The 16,582-nt window shown below is 39.3% G+C and overlaps 2 protein-coding genes across 4 annotated transcripts in view; one reads left to right on the forward strand and one right to left on the reverse strand.

Annotated features, from left to right (window-relative positions):
* LOC115270143 (non-structural maintenance of chromosomes element 1 homolog) overlaps positions 1 to 16,582 on the forward strand; it is a 67,843-nt gene that overhangs the window by 11,515 nt on the left and 39,746 nt on the right. The window contains exon 4 of one of the 2 annotated variants that reach the window (XM_062853307.1): positions 15,839 to 15,977. The exons of the other annotated variant lie outside the window; for it this stretch is intronic. The gene's annotated coding sequence lies outside the window, so the exon portion shown is untranslated. Of the gene's footprint in view, positions 1 to 15,838; positions 15,978 to 16,582 lie in introns of those variants that run through there. 2 annotated transcript variants of the gene reach the window in all.
* LOC109403684 (RYamide neuropeptides) overlaps positions 2,821 to 16,582 on the reverse strand; it is an 86,011-nt gene continuing 72,249 nt past the window's right edge. Inside the window, exons 2-4 of one of the 2 annotated variants that reach the window (XM_029879300.2) lie at positions 15,817 to 16,097; positions 3,732 to 3,975; positions 2,821 to 3,669 (exon numbers count right to left, since the gene is read on the reverse strand). In XM_029879300.2, the coding sequence (XP_029735160.1) occupies positions 3,618 to 3,669; positions 3,732 to 3,975; positions 15,817 to 15,982 (462 nt within the window). In that variant the 5' untranslated portion in view covers positions 15,983 to 16,097 and the 3' untranslated portion in view covers positions 2,821 to 3,617. Of the gene's footprint in view, positions 3,670 to 3,731; positions 3,976 to 15,804; positions 16,098 to 16,582 lie in introns of both variants that reach the window. The other variant, XM_029879298.2, reaches the window with a different exon arrangement.

Raw genomic sequence — 16,582 nt, forward strand, 5'->3', positions numbered from 1 at the left:
ACAATCGAGTTGTAGCCGTCAACGCTGAATAAAAGGGAAGCTTGTCAAATTGTACTGCAAAACAAGCACAATGCAGATACCAAACTCTGTTTTCTGAAATCAACCACTTGTCACTGAGTTTGTCTTTACTGCACTCTATTCCAACTCCAGGAGATTTCCCGGAAGATGTGAAAACTTGAACAAATCGAATAGGAGTCCTCAGTAACAAAACAACTGCTACTATACAGTACAATTTGTAATACACTCATAGCACAATCATGAGTCACCCTTTATCATGGGCCAATTCTGTTTGAATTGCATGGTGACAGAGTGACCCATAATTATTGTGCAATGACTGTACTGACAAATCCACAAACCAGCAGCGCTTTGAAGGCCATTTTGCGATATCGTTACAGCTAGAAGCAGACATGTCCAAACACTGCACTGCACGAGGAGTCGATGCTCAAACACTCCACCGTGGGTGCCAAGCCACCACCTAGCTCTGCGTGTTTCAGAACGAACACGCACCGTGCCTGGCTCAACACCGGTGTCGGTGGCGATGCTCAGGCACTGGGCACGGTGTTTGACGCTTCGGGTAACACAGAGCCCGAGTGTTTCCGAATATACAAAACACTCGTGCGAGTTCAAGCGCTCGGTGCCGCATTCTCCAGCACCAGTTGCAAATGCTGTTGGTCGACGACGAGAGTGAAGTACTTGGCGGCTCCTTTTGTGTCTTTCTCGACCCTTCTGACTCAGTGGCTCTGATGCAGCCAAACTACCACGCACTGTGGCCGAGCTCACTGCTTTGGTGTTTCATACAATCGGAAACACTCGGCCTCCGTGCCCAACCAAAACTGAAACACGGAGCCGAAACTGAGGCTCGAGTTATAACACCGACACGAGTGTTTCGCCAGTCGCACTGCGTGTTCATCAGTAGAAGCTGCACGAAGGTGGTGATATGAACACACACGGTGGTGTGTTTACGGGCAAACACGCCACCGGTGCGGCACGGTTTGGTGTTTTGCCCATGTCTGGCTAGAAGTTGTTATAAAGAAACTGTTGGTATACGGCTTATCGGATGTAAACATTATTGTCAACATTATTGTCAAAACAAGCCAATCTCTTAACATTCATCTAGAACGCTCAGAATAGGTGGTGTCCAAAATACAATAGTTTTCTACTGTAAATATATTTTGGTCATCTGACGAATTACATGGGAATACTGTGCGATTGCATACTTGGAGGCGTATTCTGTGGGTCTGATGATATTTTTTCGATTTTAACAAAAACTGTAAAAGTTATCAAAATAGATGCCAGTTAAGCGAATAAATTTTATGATTTGCAAGAAAATATATGTTAATTTATGCTGATTTAGCAGCATTTATGACTAAACATTGAGATAATTGCCCTGTCCAAGTTATTGGAAGCCGTGGAGTCTACGGCGTACCCACAGCTGTCTCGCGGGGATATACGGGAAATACGCGTCGCGGTCTCTATTACAATAGCGATTTGTTTTGTCCTGCGCATCTTGCGTAGTGGTTCCGCGCGTTATAGAGGCGAACGCGATCGATAATGCTGTACGCCGTAATCACTATGAAAAAAAAAGACAAATTGTTGGTAAAGTAATATTAATATCGTTAAGCACAGACAAACAGACGTCTCACTCTAACTCTAACCACCAGAATTCTAGGATTTCCCAGCTAAATTGAACTTTCTAATAGTTCGTTAACAGTAGACACCCTGCAAATCTACATGGTTCATCGATATTATTCGAACAGGATTTCACATTTCGACAAATTGTGTTATGAAATATTTTATGGAAAATCATAGTATTTATTTCAGGCAAAATCCCGTGTTCAATTTCCTACGGAATTCATAGACATTTCTAGCGAAAATAATGTGGAAAAATGTTATATTTTTTTTTGCGATTTAATCGTTGAATTGAGCATCCGGGCAATAGAAAGTTGTCATCCAGATAATCACCATTAAACAAAAAAAAAATATAGCGCATTTAGTTCACCATTGGACTATCGCACTCGTTTTCAAGAGTGCGAAAACGCAAATAAAAGTGCGCGATTGCATCCAATTGATTCGGTGTCTTCAGAGCACTTATTCAGCATACATCGAAGAATTAGTGCGCCGAAGACATCAATTTGATTTGATGCAGTCGCGCAGTTTTATTTACGTTTTCGCAATTATGAAGACTCAGTGCGCAGTCCAGTGGTGAACTAAATGCGGTATAACTCAGAAACCAATGATCATCTGGACTTTGGAATTTCTGCGTGAGGCTTTGAAGAAGAGAATTGAAGTATGGTATAACTGTGAAATTGTGTTAGGGTCAAGATTTGAAATGAGTGCAGTGCTAAATCTAGGTTTGGTTTTACATTCTGTAGGCGGTAAAAAGTTTCCGACCATAAATTAAATTTCCGACTTATTCCCGCATTTTTCCCGATGTATTTCAATTCCCGCCTTTTTCCCGCATTTTCCGAATTTCCCGAGTCTGTGGCCACCCTGAAACTATCATACCGTCTTACCCCGCTGGTTCGACACGTTTTAATACGACACTGTTCAATTCGTACCCCGCTTATTCGCTAATAAGACCGGTGGTCCTCTACGGACACGAGACGGCTGTGTGCAGGAGAACGGTGTGTGATGGAGATTAATTAATAAGCCGTATCAGATAACGACACATGGTTTTCCGTTGAAACTAATTAGGAGGAAACGCTGAACGCTGGAACGATTCCACATCATGTGCCGAGATGTCTAATGGTAGGAATGCTAGGTCATATCTGGTTGAAAAAGGTTGAAAGTAATTGTTCACTGAAATGAATAACTGCCACATTGAGTTTGTATGACACTAGCAAGTGTAATTTATTTACATAACAGTTTTCTCGCTCTTTGACTTTTCGCTTGTATTCACCTCTTGCAAGAACAGTGCAGCTTTAGGTTAGGATTTGCTTTGCCGTATAGTTTTAAAACATTTGAAGTAAATATACATTTGAGCTATTCAATGTTGTGATTGTGAATGGGGGCCCATTTTACCTTTGAAAGCATATACGTTGTTTTTAATTTATAATTGTGTATACTTATAGATTGGCTGTACAATCACAATGATTTCGATAACAGTACAATGTAAAGTCTTTGACAGTTGATTTGCTTGTTTGTTTTCCATTTATTTGCAACAATTTTCAAAAATATCTAGTACATAAATATTAACTTTTAAAAGGGTAATGAATAGACCTTAAACGACAGTCAGTGCGTGTTTCCTCATTTTGGATCTATGACGTAGTGGTTTAACATTTTTTTTGTAACAAATTAATGATCCAAAGCAAAAATACTGAATGCCACAGCCTACTCAGCTCTCAGATCGCTGAACAGAAATCACCCAGCCTCGATCGAAGCTTGAAGTTGAACTGATATCTTGAACCCAACAATAGGTCACAGTTAAACTTCAAGCGTTCTTTAAATCTCTATTCAGCAAGCGGAGCCATTTCAGTGGCTAATGTTTAGCTCTGACTTCAATTGGAAAGGTGTGTCTATTAACGTCGTATTAATTTCTGTGTAGCAGCGTGATGGTAGTTGATGTTGGCAATCGGAATGACGGGAGGGGACTTCTGGCTTTAGTAACTCCACTCGTCTTAGGGGCTCGAAGAGTCCAGATCATCGCTATATTGCTGTTCGCGTTCCTTTCTGAAATAATGTACAAAGTAGAATCAATAGTAGATCTTCCATACGAATCTCACATCTCTTACCCATAGCATCGGTACAGGTTGGAGACACCCGTGTGTAGACAGGCCAGATAGGTCAGTTCGGCTCCGTTGTTGTTGTCGGTTTCGATTTCTTTCGTAAGCGTGTCGGAGCGTTTCCCGTAGCGGGATCCCAGAAAGAAGCGGTCGTTCCGGGGAACGACGTTCACCTGGCGGAGATCTTTCCCACCATACACGTGCGACCGGCCATATCGACTGCCGACAAAGAACGGCCGCTTGTCGTTCACATCTGCAGTTAGAGATAAGGCATAGATTGAGTATACATACTTTTATAGAGTTTATTTATTATTATAGTTACAAAATAAAATAGGTATGTTCAATTTTTCCAAAACCTCAAAATTTTAACAAATAATCTCATACACCATAATTTCAGTTATTATTTTAGGATTTTAGAAAAATAGTTTCAATTTCTGCTGAAACCATTAGGCTGTTTTTGTTTTTTTTTTGTTTTTCACTCCAGAGTTTTCTCATGAATTCCTTATGGGATCAATTTAGGAATTCCTATAGGTATTTTTCATGAATTTTCTCTTTGGATTTCTCCAATAATTCTAGCTCCAGGATTTTTAGTTAGGACTTCCGCATACACTTCTGATTTTCTAAATCAAAAACTGCTGTGATCACTCCAGCATTTTCTCATGAGATTCCTCCAGTAATATTTGTATTTTGCTGGGGATCCTCTAAATATTTTTCCAGAAATTCCCCTGTGATTCATTCATGAATTTCTCTGGAGATTGCTCTAGGGATTTTCCACGAATTCATTCACGGTGAGAAATCTTTAGTGATTTCTACTGGGTCTCTTTAAGGGATTTCTCAGAAGATCACTCCGGAGTTTCATTCAGAGTTTTTTCAGGGATTCCCCCAGTAATAATTCTACTAATTCCTCCAGGCATTTCACAAAAAACAGAAAGCAACAATAGGGTTGTTTAGTGAATAAAATATTGCTGTTGCGGAGGCCAGTCATCCTTTGCGCGATACATCAAAGATTGAAAGCAGCTTTCTTGTTGTGCAGCTTCAATGCTGTAATTCGATTTATTTGATTTATCTTATCTTATTACATAAAAATTATATACATACATTTTAGTATGTTATTCGGCGCTCTCTAAAGATGCAACCTCCTATCAACAACTTGCTATTCATTGTGCCGCTTTCTTCTATTCGACCCGTGTTGCCAGATTCACAGAGCATTTTTATCTCAACAATAATTATTGTTTTTTTCTACAGCCTAATTTATTCACAGTATATCGTGCTTTTATTGAGTTCCAATTCCTTTGTTTTGATGGTTAAATAAACAAAATAGTTTTGATTTCCGTGGACAGAATGACAGTTCAATCGATAAAATGACAGCTCGCCACAACCAAAAACAATCCATGAAAATGCATTTTAAATAGTTCCCGGGCACCAAAAATGATGAAATTTTGAATTTCGACTAATTTTTGTACAGTCATAGCACAATCATGGGTCACCCACAATTACGGGTCAATTCTATTTAAATTGCGGGCTGCAAAACGGTGAGTCGATAAGGAGAGTGTCCAATATAGCTCTGGTCCTCACAAGTTCCTACCTCATGCTTCCACGGGTCAAGCGATGACATAGACCGCCAGCTAAGAGTTGTGTGCTTAGCTGGTAGTGCAGCCTGGACACTGTTGTCCTTCTGACTTCAGCTAGATTGAGGAGGTACGATCCGAGTGTCTGTTCACCAAGGAGGTGCGGCTCAAACAGCGTCTGTTCTGGCATCCAGCGGCTGAGTAAGAAACGCTGCACCACGCCCAGCTAGATCCAAGGTGGTAGCCCCATCAGCGTGGTCGTCCCAGTGTTGGTTGGGACGTTAAACAGAACTGGCACGATGGCCCTCCGGCGAGACAGGAATGTTGGCGTAGGCCCAATAAGCCACCCGTAAAAAACCCCATTGCGAATAACATAGGAGAAAATACGACTCGATACAATCGGCAAAGACCCACGCGACGAAATAAGGACTACGATTGGAAACTTGGAACATGGAATTGCAAGTCACTAGGTTTCGCAGGATGTGACAGGATAATCTACGACGAACTACATCCCCGCAACTTCGACATCGTGGCGTTGCAGGAACTTTGTTGGACTGGACAGAAAGTGTGGAAAAGCGGGCATCGAGCGGCTACCTTCTACCAAAGCTGTGGCACCACCAATGAACTGGGAACAGGATTTATAGTGTTGGGCAAGATGCGACAACGTGTGATCGGGTGGCAGCCGATCAACGCAAGGATGTGCATGTTGAGAGTTAAGGGCCGTTTCTTCAACTACAGCATCATCAACGTCCACTGCCCACACGAAGGGAGACCCGATGACGAGAAAGAAGCGTTCTACGCGCAGTTAGAGCAAACATACGATGGTTGCTCGCCGCGTGACGTGAAAATCGTTGTCGGCGACATGAACGCGCAGGTAGGAAGGGAGGAAATGTACAGACCGGTAATCGCGCGAAACAGCCTGCACGCCGTATCGAATGATAACGGCCAGCGATGCGTAAACTTTGCAGCCTCCCGTGGTATGGTAGTCCGAAGCACCTTCTTCCCCCGCAAAGATATCCACAAAGCCACCTGGAGATCACCCGACCATCAAACAGAAAACCAAATCGACCACGTTCTAATCGACGGCAAATTCTTCTCAGATATAACCAACGTCCGCACATACCGCAGTGCGAATATAGATTCGGATCACTACTTAGTCGCTGTATGCATGCGCTCAAAACTTTCGACAGTTATCACCACACGTCGAAGTCGAACGCCACGGCTCAACATCGAGCAACTTCGTAACGTAGAAGTAGAATACAACGTAGAAGTAGAATACAACGTGCCCACACATCACTTGTTCATCGATTTCAAATCGGCGTATGATACAATCGATCGAGAACAGCTATGGCAGATTATGCACGAATACGAATTCCCGGATAAACTGATACGGTTGATCAAGGCGACGATGGATCGAGTGATGTGCGTAGTTCGAGTATCAGGGACACTCTCGAGTCCCTTCGAATCTCGCAGAGGGTTACGGCAAGGTGATGGTCTTTCGTGCTTGCTGTTCAACATTGCTTTGGAGGGTGTAATACGAAGAGCGGGGATAAACACGAGTGGGACGATTTTCACGAAGTCCGTTCAGCTGCTTGGTTTCGCCGATGATATTGATATTATTGCTCGTAAATTTGAGACGATGGCGGAAACGTACATCCGACTAAAGAGTGAAGCCAAGCGAATCGGATTAGTCATTAATGTGTCGAAGACAAAGTACATGATGGCAAAGGGCTCCAGGGAGGAATCACCGCGCCCACCACCCCGAATTCATATCGACGGTGATGAAATCGAGGCGGTTGAAGAATTCGTGTACTTGGGCTCACTGGTGACCGACGGCAACGACATCAGCAGAGAAATTCAGAGGCGCATTGTGGCAGGAAATCGTGCTTACTTTGGACTCCGCAGAACTCTACGATCGAACAAAGTTCGCCGTAACACGAAGTTAACCATCTACAAAACGCTGATTAGACCGGTCGTCCTCTATGGGCACGAAACATGGACCCTACGTGCAGAAGACCAACGCGCCCTTGGAGTTTTCGAACGGAAGGTGTTGCGTACCATCTACGGCGGAGTGCAGATGGAAGACGGGACTTGGAGAAGGCGAATGAACCACGAGCTGCATCAGCTGCTAAGAGAACCAACCATCGTCCATACCGCGAAAATCGGGAGGCTACGGTGGGCGGGTCACGTCATCAGGATGTCGGATAGCAACCCGACTAAAATGGTTCTCGAGAGTCATCCGACCGGTACAAGAAGACGTGGAGCGCAGCGAGCTAGGTGGGTCGACCAAGTGGAGGACGATCTGCGGACCCTACGCAGAGTGCGGAACTGGAGAGAAACAGCCATGGACCGAGTGGAATGGAGGCGGCTACTATGTACAGCAGAGGCCACCCCGGCCTTAGCCTGACCGGTAAGTAAGTCTATTTAAATTGCATGGTGAACTGACTGACTAATAATTGTGACAGAGTGACCCATAATTGTGCAATGACTGAAATAATCTGGATACCAATATAGTTCAATCATGTATATTTGTCTCATCTAAACGCATTTATAACACACAAGTTGTTCTAAAAATTTCTCAACTTGAGATTTGAATTCGTGATCTCCCAATCACCCGTCGTATGCCTTGCCGTCTACGCCATCCTGGATTTTTTTAGTTGCTCGCTGAGAGCGAAACATCTTCACAAAGCTGTGAGAGATCAATATTCAGATTTATGGAAGGTTGAAAATATTTGTCGAAAAAAAATGTGAAGAAGACTACAACTTTGATATTGCTACAAAAAATAGCAAATGTTTCAAATATTTTACATTGGTGTGCAACAAACATTATTATATATTTGATAATGGGGAACTTTCCAGTACTGCTATGTTATAATCATTTTGATCTGTCGTTCAATCGAAAAGTGATAATCGAACAAATAAATCATAAATCCGTTTATAAAGCTTACTATTAAACCATTATTGAACGTATCCACAATAGCTGAAGTATTAAACATCAAAAGCATTTGTTCAACTTATGTAAACCACAATATTGAGCTATCGGAAACTGTGGAACATAAGCTTTTTAATGCGTAGACAAAAGTTATTCTTCAGCCTATATTAAAGCTGGTAAGGACAAATCGAACAAACAAAAATTGCTGACGTTTGTTAAGCTTGTAATTAATTGTTAGCTTGTAGTTTGTTAGCGTTTGTTAGCTTGTAATTGCTGTTCACATACGTGCCAAATGTTGCGTTTTGGCTTATTTACTATGTAAATAGCATCATTAGCATTTGGTTTTGTTCAGCTGAGAATGTTATAAACCAGCAATAATTCGACATGCATGCTTATTCATGACTTTGAATTGTTCCTTGGGCTGTTACTGCTCAACAGCACAATTGTGCTGGCTCGTCACGAAAGGGATATATACAAAATATCAGCTTAATGATAGGGTTTCGAACTACTTGGGCACCCGCGTCTATTCCCGGCACTTCACAGCAAAACAAATCAAAATATCACTTGCCGCATATTTTCCAAACGCACTTCCCAAGTAACCAAAAGTTCCGCTTCCCATGATAAAATGCACTTTCAAGTTCCGCGAAGTTCAGATTAAGTTCCAAACGGAACTTTCTGGCTGCTTAAGAGGCTAACGATGAGCCTTGCTGGAACTTCGGTCACAAGTTCCGGCAAGGCTAATTGTTAGCCTTTTAAGCAGCCAGAAAGTTCCATTCGGAACTTTATCTGAACTTCGCAGAACTTTAAAGCTGCTTAAGATGCTATGTCGGAACTTTGTCGTAACTTTCAAGTTCATAGAAGTTCAGTTCAGTAGCATTGTGTTTCAATGAAGATTAAATTTATTTCATTTACAGAAAACAATGTTTAAGCGTACACGAATAAAAGACAAATATGAATTTATCAAATCAACGACTTGTGCAAACTAGGCTTGAGCAAAAAAAAAAATTTCGCCCATCCAATTCGAACCAATAGTCGCTGCGTGAGAGCCCTACGCTCTACCACAGTACTACAGCTGCGATTGTGTGGATAGCAGGTAAAGTCTGACTTGAATCGATTTTCTGTCGGCAGCTAGTTTTGCACATTTGTACAGTAGTGAAGTTAGCTTGACTTTGTCAAGTGTCTTCAGCAGCGCAGCGGTAAGTCGGCAGGCTATCACGCGGAAGGATCCAGTTCAAATCTACATAGCAGCGACATATGTGAAAATATAATTATCAGAAGCAATTTCCAGACGTGAATTACAAACCCCCACCAACAGGGTGTGATTCCGAAAAACACATTTTTGTTTCTGCATGAATTTTGACAAAGTTCTGTCAGAAGCTGCTTAGAAGGCTATCCAGCTTGCTTATGTGAACTTTCAAGTTCCAAAATTACTTAAAAATGAAGCTGCTTAGAAGGCTAATGAGCAACCTCGAACAAGCTGCTTAGCTTATAAAGTACCCTTTTATCTGAACTTTTGGTTACTTGGGTTAGGTAATCATCTTCCGCAACGGGATCCACAATCAATAAGCTACACGTTCACTCTAAAGCCATACAAGTGCTCAAAACAACTATTACACGCAGACGAGTGTGTACTTTGTCAGCACAAAGATGGGTGGCGAAGTGATTTCCCATTTGATGTTGCCTGGAAGTAGTGGCAGTGGTGCCGGGAATCGGCGCTGGACTAGGTGCAGTAAACTTGTTCAAATCAACTTTTCAGCAGAAAATCTTCAAAATAATCACAAAAATTTCAAAAAAAAACGCTGATTTCCAGTCGTTTTTTGTCAACATCTCAGAAACGATTAGAGATATCGCAATTCTAAGCACATGTTTGGCCCTTTGGGTCCTAAAATCATACGTTTTAGTAAAATAGCCTATTTTTGTCAAAAAAAATAAAATACAGTTTTTTTGGTCCCATGCAATTTTTGACAACTTTAGGTCCCTTGAGAGATCACTTAGCCTTAACATACGGACTTCAAATTTTGACACGATCATTTCTTAGCTAAAAAAATCATTTTCCAACAGAAATTCATTTTTAAATATATAGATAGATGTTATTTCTTTACATGTGAAATGTTAAGCACCATCAGACGACCTGCACGTTATAACTTTTTTCACAAGTATCGGATCACTTTACAATCTTCGTCAAATTATTCCGGCATATCCTAGGCTATACTTCAACGTCATTAGTTAGATCGTTTTAGACAAAAAAAAAAACAATTTATGACGAACATGCAAAAAAGCACGTTTTTCCATACGAAAATTCATACAAATTCCTATCGCAATGCGGAATACGGGGACGCGACCAATCGCTCCTATATTTTGCACAGTTGTTTTGGACGCTGAAAGGAATCGAAAAAGCTTCGTTCCAAAAAATCAGTTTTGTTGACCCAGTCTAATAGGTACGGTTATTAATTTTACTATGGAATCAGTCGTTTCTACAACAAAATTTATTTCAGTGTATGCACGATTCAAAGCAACGATACATTAAAAGTATTAAATAAAATCTTGATAAAAGTTTGTGGAAATTTTTTTATTAACGAAGCAAGCAATAATTTGGTAAACTGTACGATTGTAAGCAGGAAGTGCTTATACAATAGTCGGTAGAAGTAAGAGAAAAAACAATAATCAAAATAACAAAACAGAAGAAAGAAGTATCTCTGGGAGATATTTGACCTAACTCATGTGTTGGCACTTAGACGTTTCCCATCTTTCCCATCGTCACTCTTCCGATAAACATGCCATCAATAATGCAGTTATAATTCAATCACTGAGCCTCGGGAAAACACGATAGATTTGCTTTATTTGTGCGATTTGCCTTTCGCCTTTTTCTGTTTGCGTACAATAACATCCAGCTTGGATGACTGAACTGTGCAGTTATAGTGAGGCGTAGTGTGCTGTTGTGGTTCCCCATCGTGTTTAAGGTGAACCACAGAGAACAGGGATCACTTTCTCAAACGATTTCCTTCGACTTGAACGTGAGACGGGAAGCGTATGCTTTTAAGTTCACAATCTAAGGAAATCATCGTAATTGAAAGATGAGTTCACTTCAAGGGTGGCGGGAAAACTAATAGTTTTTCAGTGTGATAGTGGATATGGAAAGCAATCTTTCATGGTTTCCACGAAACACATGTTTTATACAATCGTCAAATAAATTGACAAGTTTGTTTTATTTAACCTCTGTTGTTTACAAGTATGTAATTGACACATTCTACGGGCCCCGTATCATCAATACCAATTTTTCAAAGTTGAGTTATGGTATATTTGAAATTTTTATCACATTCTACATTACGTTTGCCATCCGAAAATGTATTCGACATGATATTAGTATGACAATAAATATAAATTGAACGACGATTAAAATTAACATTAAAATCGTGATTTTAAGTCATTTAGGCACACTTTTCATCCAAACTGTCGTATTTTAAACACCAACACACTGGTTTTACAAAAGTCTTCCATCATTTGTAGATAAATGTATGTAGATTTTTTAACATAAAAAGATTTTCAATCGGAAGACTTTGCAACTCTGAAATATGGCTGATCATAGTATGGGTTTTTATTGCGTTGTAACGTCACGAAAAATCAACATTTTTAAATTTTATTCAAATATGGAAAATGTTACAAATATGAAATTTCGTATGCTCTTTGTACTCGAAAAGATCTTTCAAATGAGACTAAAAGAAAGAAAATCGGTTCACGGAAGCCTGAGTTTCACCTGGTTGAAGTTTGCGTTGTAACGTCACGAAAAAAAGTTCTGTGGAAAAGACCAAATCTTTCTGGCTTGGACGGCTTCTGAATTGGACAAACGTAGTTCTATATTCAAAACAGTTTCGTTCTCGTTGTGTATGAGTAGTTTTTCAAGATATCGTTTATAAATTGCGTACCATTGCCCGTTCATAAACTACGTAGACTTTTTAAGTAAGGGGAGATGGTGTTTCGCCAAAATCTACGATGTAATTGTACTGTGATATTGTAAAATATTTTATTCGTAATAAAATACCACTCAAACCGAAAATTTCTGTGATATCAGTAGCCAATAGACGATACACTGAAGAAATTACAAAGTTATTAAGTTGGTCAAAGAAGTTCATGGATAGTTGGATTTTAAGTTCCACCAACAGGCGGCGCTAGAGAACTTACATTTTTTAAATTTCATACATCTCAGGATCCCTAATACATAGAAATACGATTTCTTCGCAAAGTTGTTTGGTAAGTAAAGGACCTGCAGTTGATTTACCAATAGATGCGAGATATTGCCACTAGAAGACGTTAGTTTCCATTCTGCAAAAGCAGTAAAGGGATCAGAATTTCTTGAAAAGTATTCTACAAGCTGCAACTTTTTTCACTTTGGACACATTGTATTCAAATCAAATAGTAATCAAAGATCAAAATATAATTCTTAACTTTCAAAATTTAATTTGATTTGATTCACTTGTTCCTTAGATAAAAGAGTTAATAGAACAACAGTCAAAAATATGATTCTGCTTAAAGCGCTTCATATTTGTGTAAAGCTAACCAATCAAGTCCAAATTTGTAGAAATTACAAATAACAAGATGAGGAACTATCTGTCAAAATTTGAGAATTTTTGATATATTTTATAAAAAGTTACGGCTTGTTGAATGTTTTTTGGGTAATTAATAAAATTGGCATGCTTTTGAAAATTTGCAACTACCATCACTGTGTGGCAGAAATTAATACCATACGGCTATTGAACTGAAAGTCCTTGATCTACTAAACAACTTAAATGAAGCAACCATCTTTCCAATTAATCACGATCCTGAGATAAGTAAAACTAAACATGTGCATTCCCTCTATCGCCTCCTAGTGGAAGGATTTGAAATCATACGGTTCTTTAATTGAAAGTTCTTGACCAGCCAAACAATTTTGTCGAGGACACCAACTGTCTAAATAGTTAGGATCTTGAAATATATGGAATGGATATTACGCCAGTGTTACATCTATTTTTGATATAACAAGAATCACCGACAAACAGACGTAACACCTACGAAATTGAAACTCATATATCTCAGGACTCTAACTACTTAGACTTTAGACTTTTAGAATGTTGATGTCTTTGGAAAAGTTGTTTATCTTGTCAAGAATTTTCAGTTTAAAAGCCGTTTGGTTCAAGTTTCTAACTGACTAGTGGTAGTTGAAATTTTGAAAAATCATGCACTTTATATTTATTCAAAAAATATTCAACATGTTGGTACTTTTAATAAATTACCCAAAAATTTTGCCAAAAAATAGTTTCTCAATTAGTCAAAATTCGTCGAAAACTTTTTGAGAAATTCTAATCGTTTGTAAACTATTGTAAACTTTTAATTATCGTCGCCCAGTGTTTCAGAATCCCACATCCAATAGTAAATCAGCTGTAAGTTTTTGACTTATCAAACAACTTTGCCAAAGACACTAACTCTCTAAGTAATTATGACTCTGACATATATAGGATGTTTTTATGTCAGAATTAGGTCTATTTGTCTCTGGAATCACAGAAATTGATGTCCCTAAGTGGTTCAATAACTGCTCGCGTTTTTTTTATTAAATCAATGACATTGCATAAATTATTGAAAAAATATTTAATTTGACGGCATGATTAGTTTTATGCTGCAAAGTCTAAATATCTGGCGGTGCGAAGTAATGAATATCAACGGTTTAATCTTTAGGACAAAATTAGATGAATATGGGTGGTACTAGGCCGAAGATGGGTACCATTAACCTTCATGAAGGATTTTTCGTACTGCTGATAGCAATAACTTGGCGCTCCGAGCCATTTATCACAAAACGGATTTTCAATAGAATAAAGTTGCTCTTGGAGCAGTGAAAATAATGCAATAATATATATTATATTTACAAATTCGGGCAATTTTGGGTGATTATTCTGATTCTAAAATGATGCGCATTTTCGTGACGTTACAACGTGAGCAGAACCCTGTTTGAAACTGAACGGGCGTTATAACGTCACGAAATGTAAAAATCCAAAAACGAATCCGAAATTTATATGTTTTATTTCACTGCATTGAAGAGCAAACCAATAAATTTCAATGGTGGGAGAAATTTTCAGTTTAAAATAAAAATCCGAACAAATTTTTCAAGATGTTGGTTGCGCGGTAGAGGGGGTCGAATTCTAGCGCGTTGTAACGTCACGCTACAAATACGCATTTTAAACAAGTTTTCCTAATGAAAACTTTATGTTAAACAGGCCAAACATATCGGAAATTTTACAAGGAATCTGAATATGACAAAATATTTTGAGGTTTACAGTCGTTTTTATGAATTATAGTGAAAAATCTGACTACGAATGCGTAGAAACGTTGTAACGTCACGGTAGAATGAATCTTATCTCGACGGCGTAATGAGTTATATGCTGAAATTTTTAAATATCTGGCGGTGTAACATAATGGATCTCAGCGCGCTAGTCTTTAGAACAAAACTAGAAGAATATGGGTGATACTAAAGCGAAGATGGGTGCCGGTGTCATTAACCTTCATGAAGGAGTATTCATACTACTGATAGCAATAACTTGGCCCTCCGAGCCATTTATCACAAAACGGATTTTCAATAGAATAAAGTCCCCCTTGAAGCAGTGAAGATAATGCAATGATGTATTCACAAATTCAGGTAAATTTGGCTGATTGTTCTGATACTAACATGATGTGAATTTTCGTGACGTTACAACGCGAGCAGAACCCTGTTTGAAACTGAACGGGCGTTGTAACGTCACGAAATGTAAAAGTCGATTATCCAAAAACAAATCGGAAATATGAATGTTTTATTCCATTGAATTGAAGAACAAACCAATGAATTTCAATGGTGGGAAAAAAAATCATAATATCATAAAAATCCGAGCAGATTTTTTAAGATGTTGGTAGCGCGTAAGAGAGGGTCGGATTCTAGCGCGTTGTAACGTCACGCTACAAATACGCATATTGAACACGTTTTTCTAATAGAAACTAAATGTTCAATAGGTCAAATATATCAGAAATTTTACAAGGAATCCGAATATGAAAAAAATATTTTAAGGTTTACGCTTGTTTTCATGAGTTATAGTGGAAAATCTGACTATGAATGCGTCAAAACGTTGTAACGTCACGGTAGAATGTGTCAATTGTTTTTTTTTTAATTTAAATTTTTTTACAGATACTGTTTCAGGAGACGTTCGAACGGCTCAAACGGTCTAACTGCAGTGCGTTATAATTAAAAGTTCTTTACAATTTTGAAGTTATCGGTCCGCCTTCCGTCAAAACCATGAGCCAGCCAAAAAATCCAAAATGAAATTTTGGATGAATTGACAACCACTTACAGCAGCTGCTAGTAATTGCCAATTTAAATTTGTTGTAGTTATCGAACGTCGACTGTATGGCTACTAAGTAAGCCTTGTACGATAGTTCTGCCGATCAGCATTATTTCATTTTGCCATAAAATTCTCCAACTTAACGTTAATCCGCTATCGTTTCAAACCCGTTTATTCTCGATCAAAAAATTGTTTGTACATATTCCCAATTATTAAAAAAATCCCCTAAAATAAATGTGGGTGCCGACCTCTATACTCACTCTTCTCGTCCACTCCGAACAGGCTGTTGGCCTCTAGTGGCGATGGATCGGCACTGCAGCACACCATGGAACTCATCACCAGCACCGCACTGACGAGAAGGATTAGCGAAGAGGCGCTGTAGATGGCCGTGGCGGGATGACGATGACTGCGCGCAATTAGTTTCATAGCTCTGTGGTCCTGATGGCGGTGGTCTTCAGTGGGTGGATGGATATGTGGATACAGTGATGGTGCAGTGCTTATTCCGGTTGAGGTGACAGAGAAATGGCGATGATCTATCTATCTGCAATTTTGAGGAGGAAAATGTGAAAAACAGACGATTAGTCTTGACGTCGTTGGCTGGGAAAACAATTACGGATGGCTAAGGTTTATAGTGCGGTTACGCAGATTGTGAATATAGGATTCACGATTACTATATATAGTGATATAGCATATACTGTGTCAGCTCAGCTGGCGGATTGCCTTTCGATGTCGATCAATATAACATCAATCAAATAGATTGGTTACAGATTTGCATTGCTCTGATTTATGCTTTTATACGCATTTATGCTGGAGCACTCATGGCAAATATATTGCTTGAAGAAAAGATGTAGAAACGTTATCAAACTACGAATTGGATTGCAATTGATCAGTGATCAGTTAGTGTTCAACTTCTTCACATAACCAATCTTTATTGGGTAGAAATTTACTTCGGCATATGCGCTAATTTCCGTCATATCAGATAGAAAATAGTTAACCCTTTTTCCTTCCCACGACTTTGAACAACAA

Source organism: Aedes albopictus, chromosome 2, assembly GCF_035046485.1.
Source record: "Aedes albopictus strain Foshan chromosome 2, AalbF5, whole genome shotgun sequence".
NCBI lineage: Eukaryota > Metazoa > Arthropoda > Insecta > Diptera > Culicidae > Aedes > Aedes albopictus.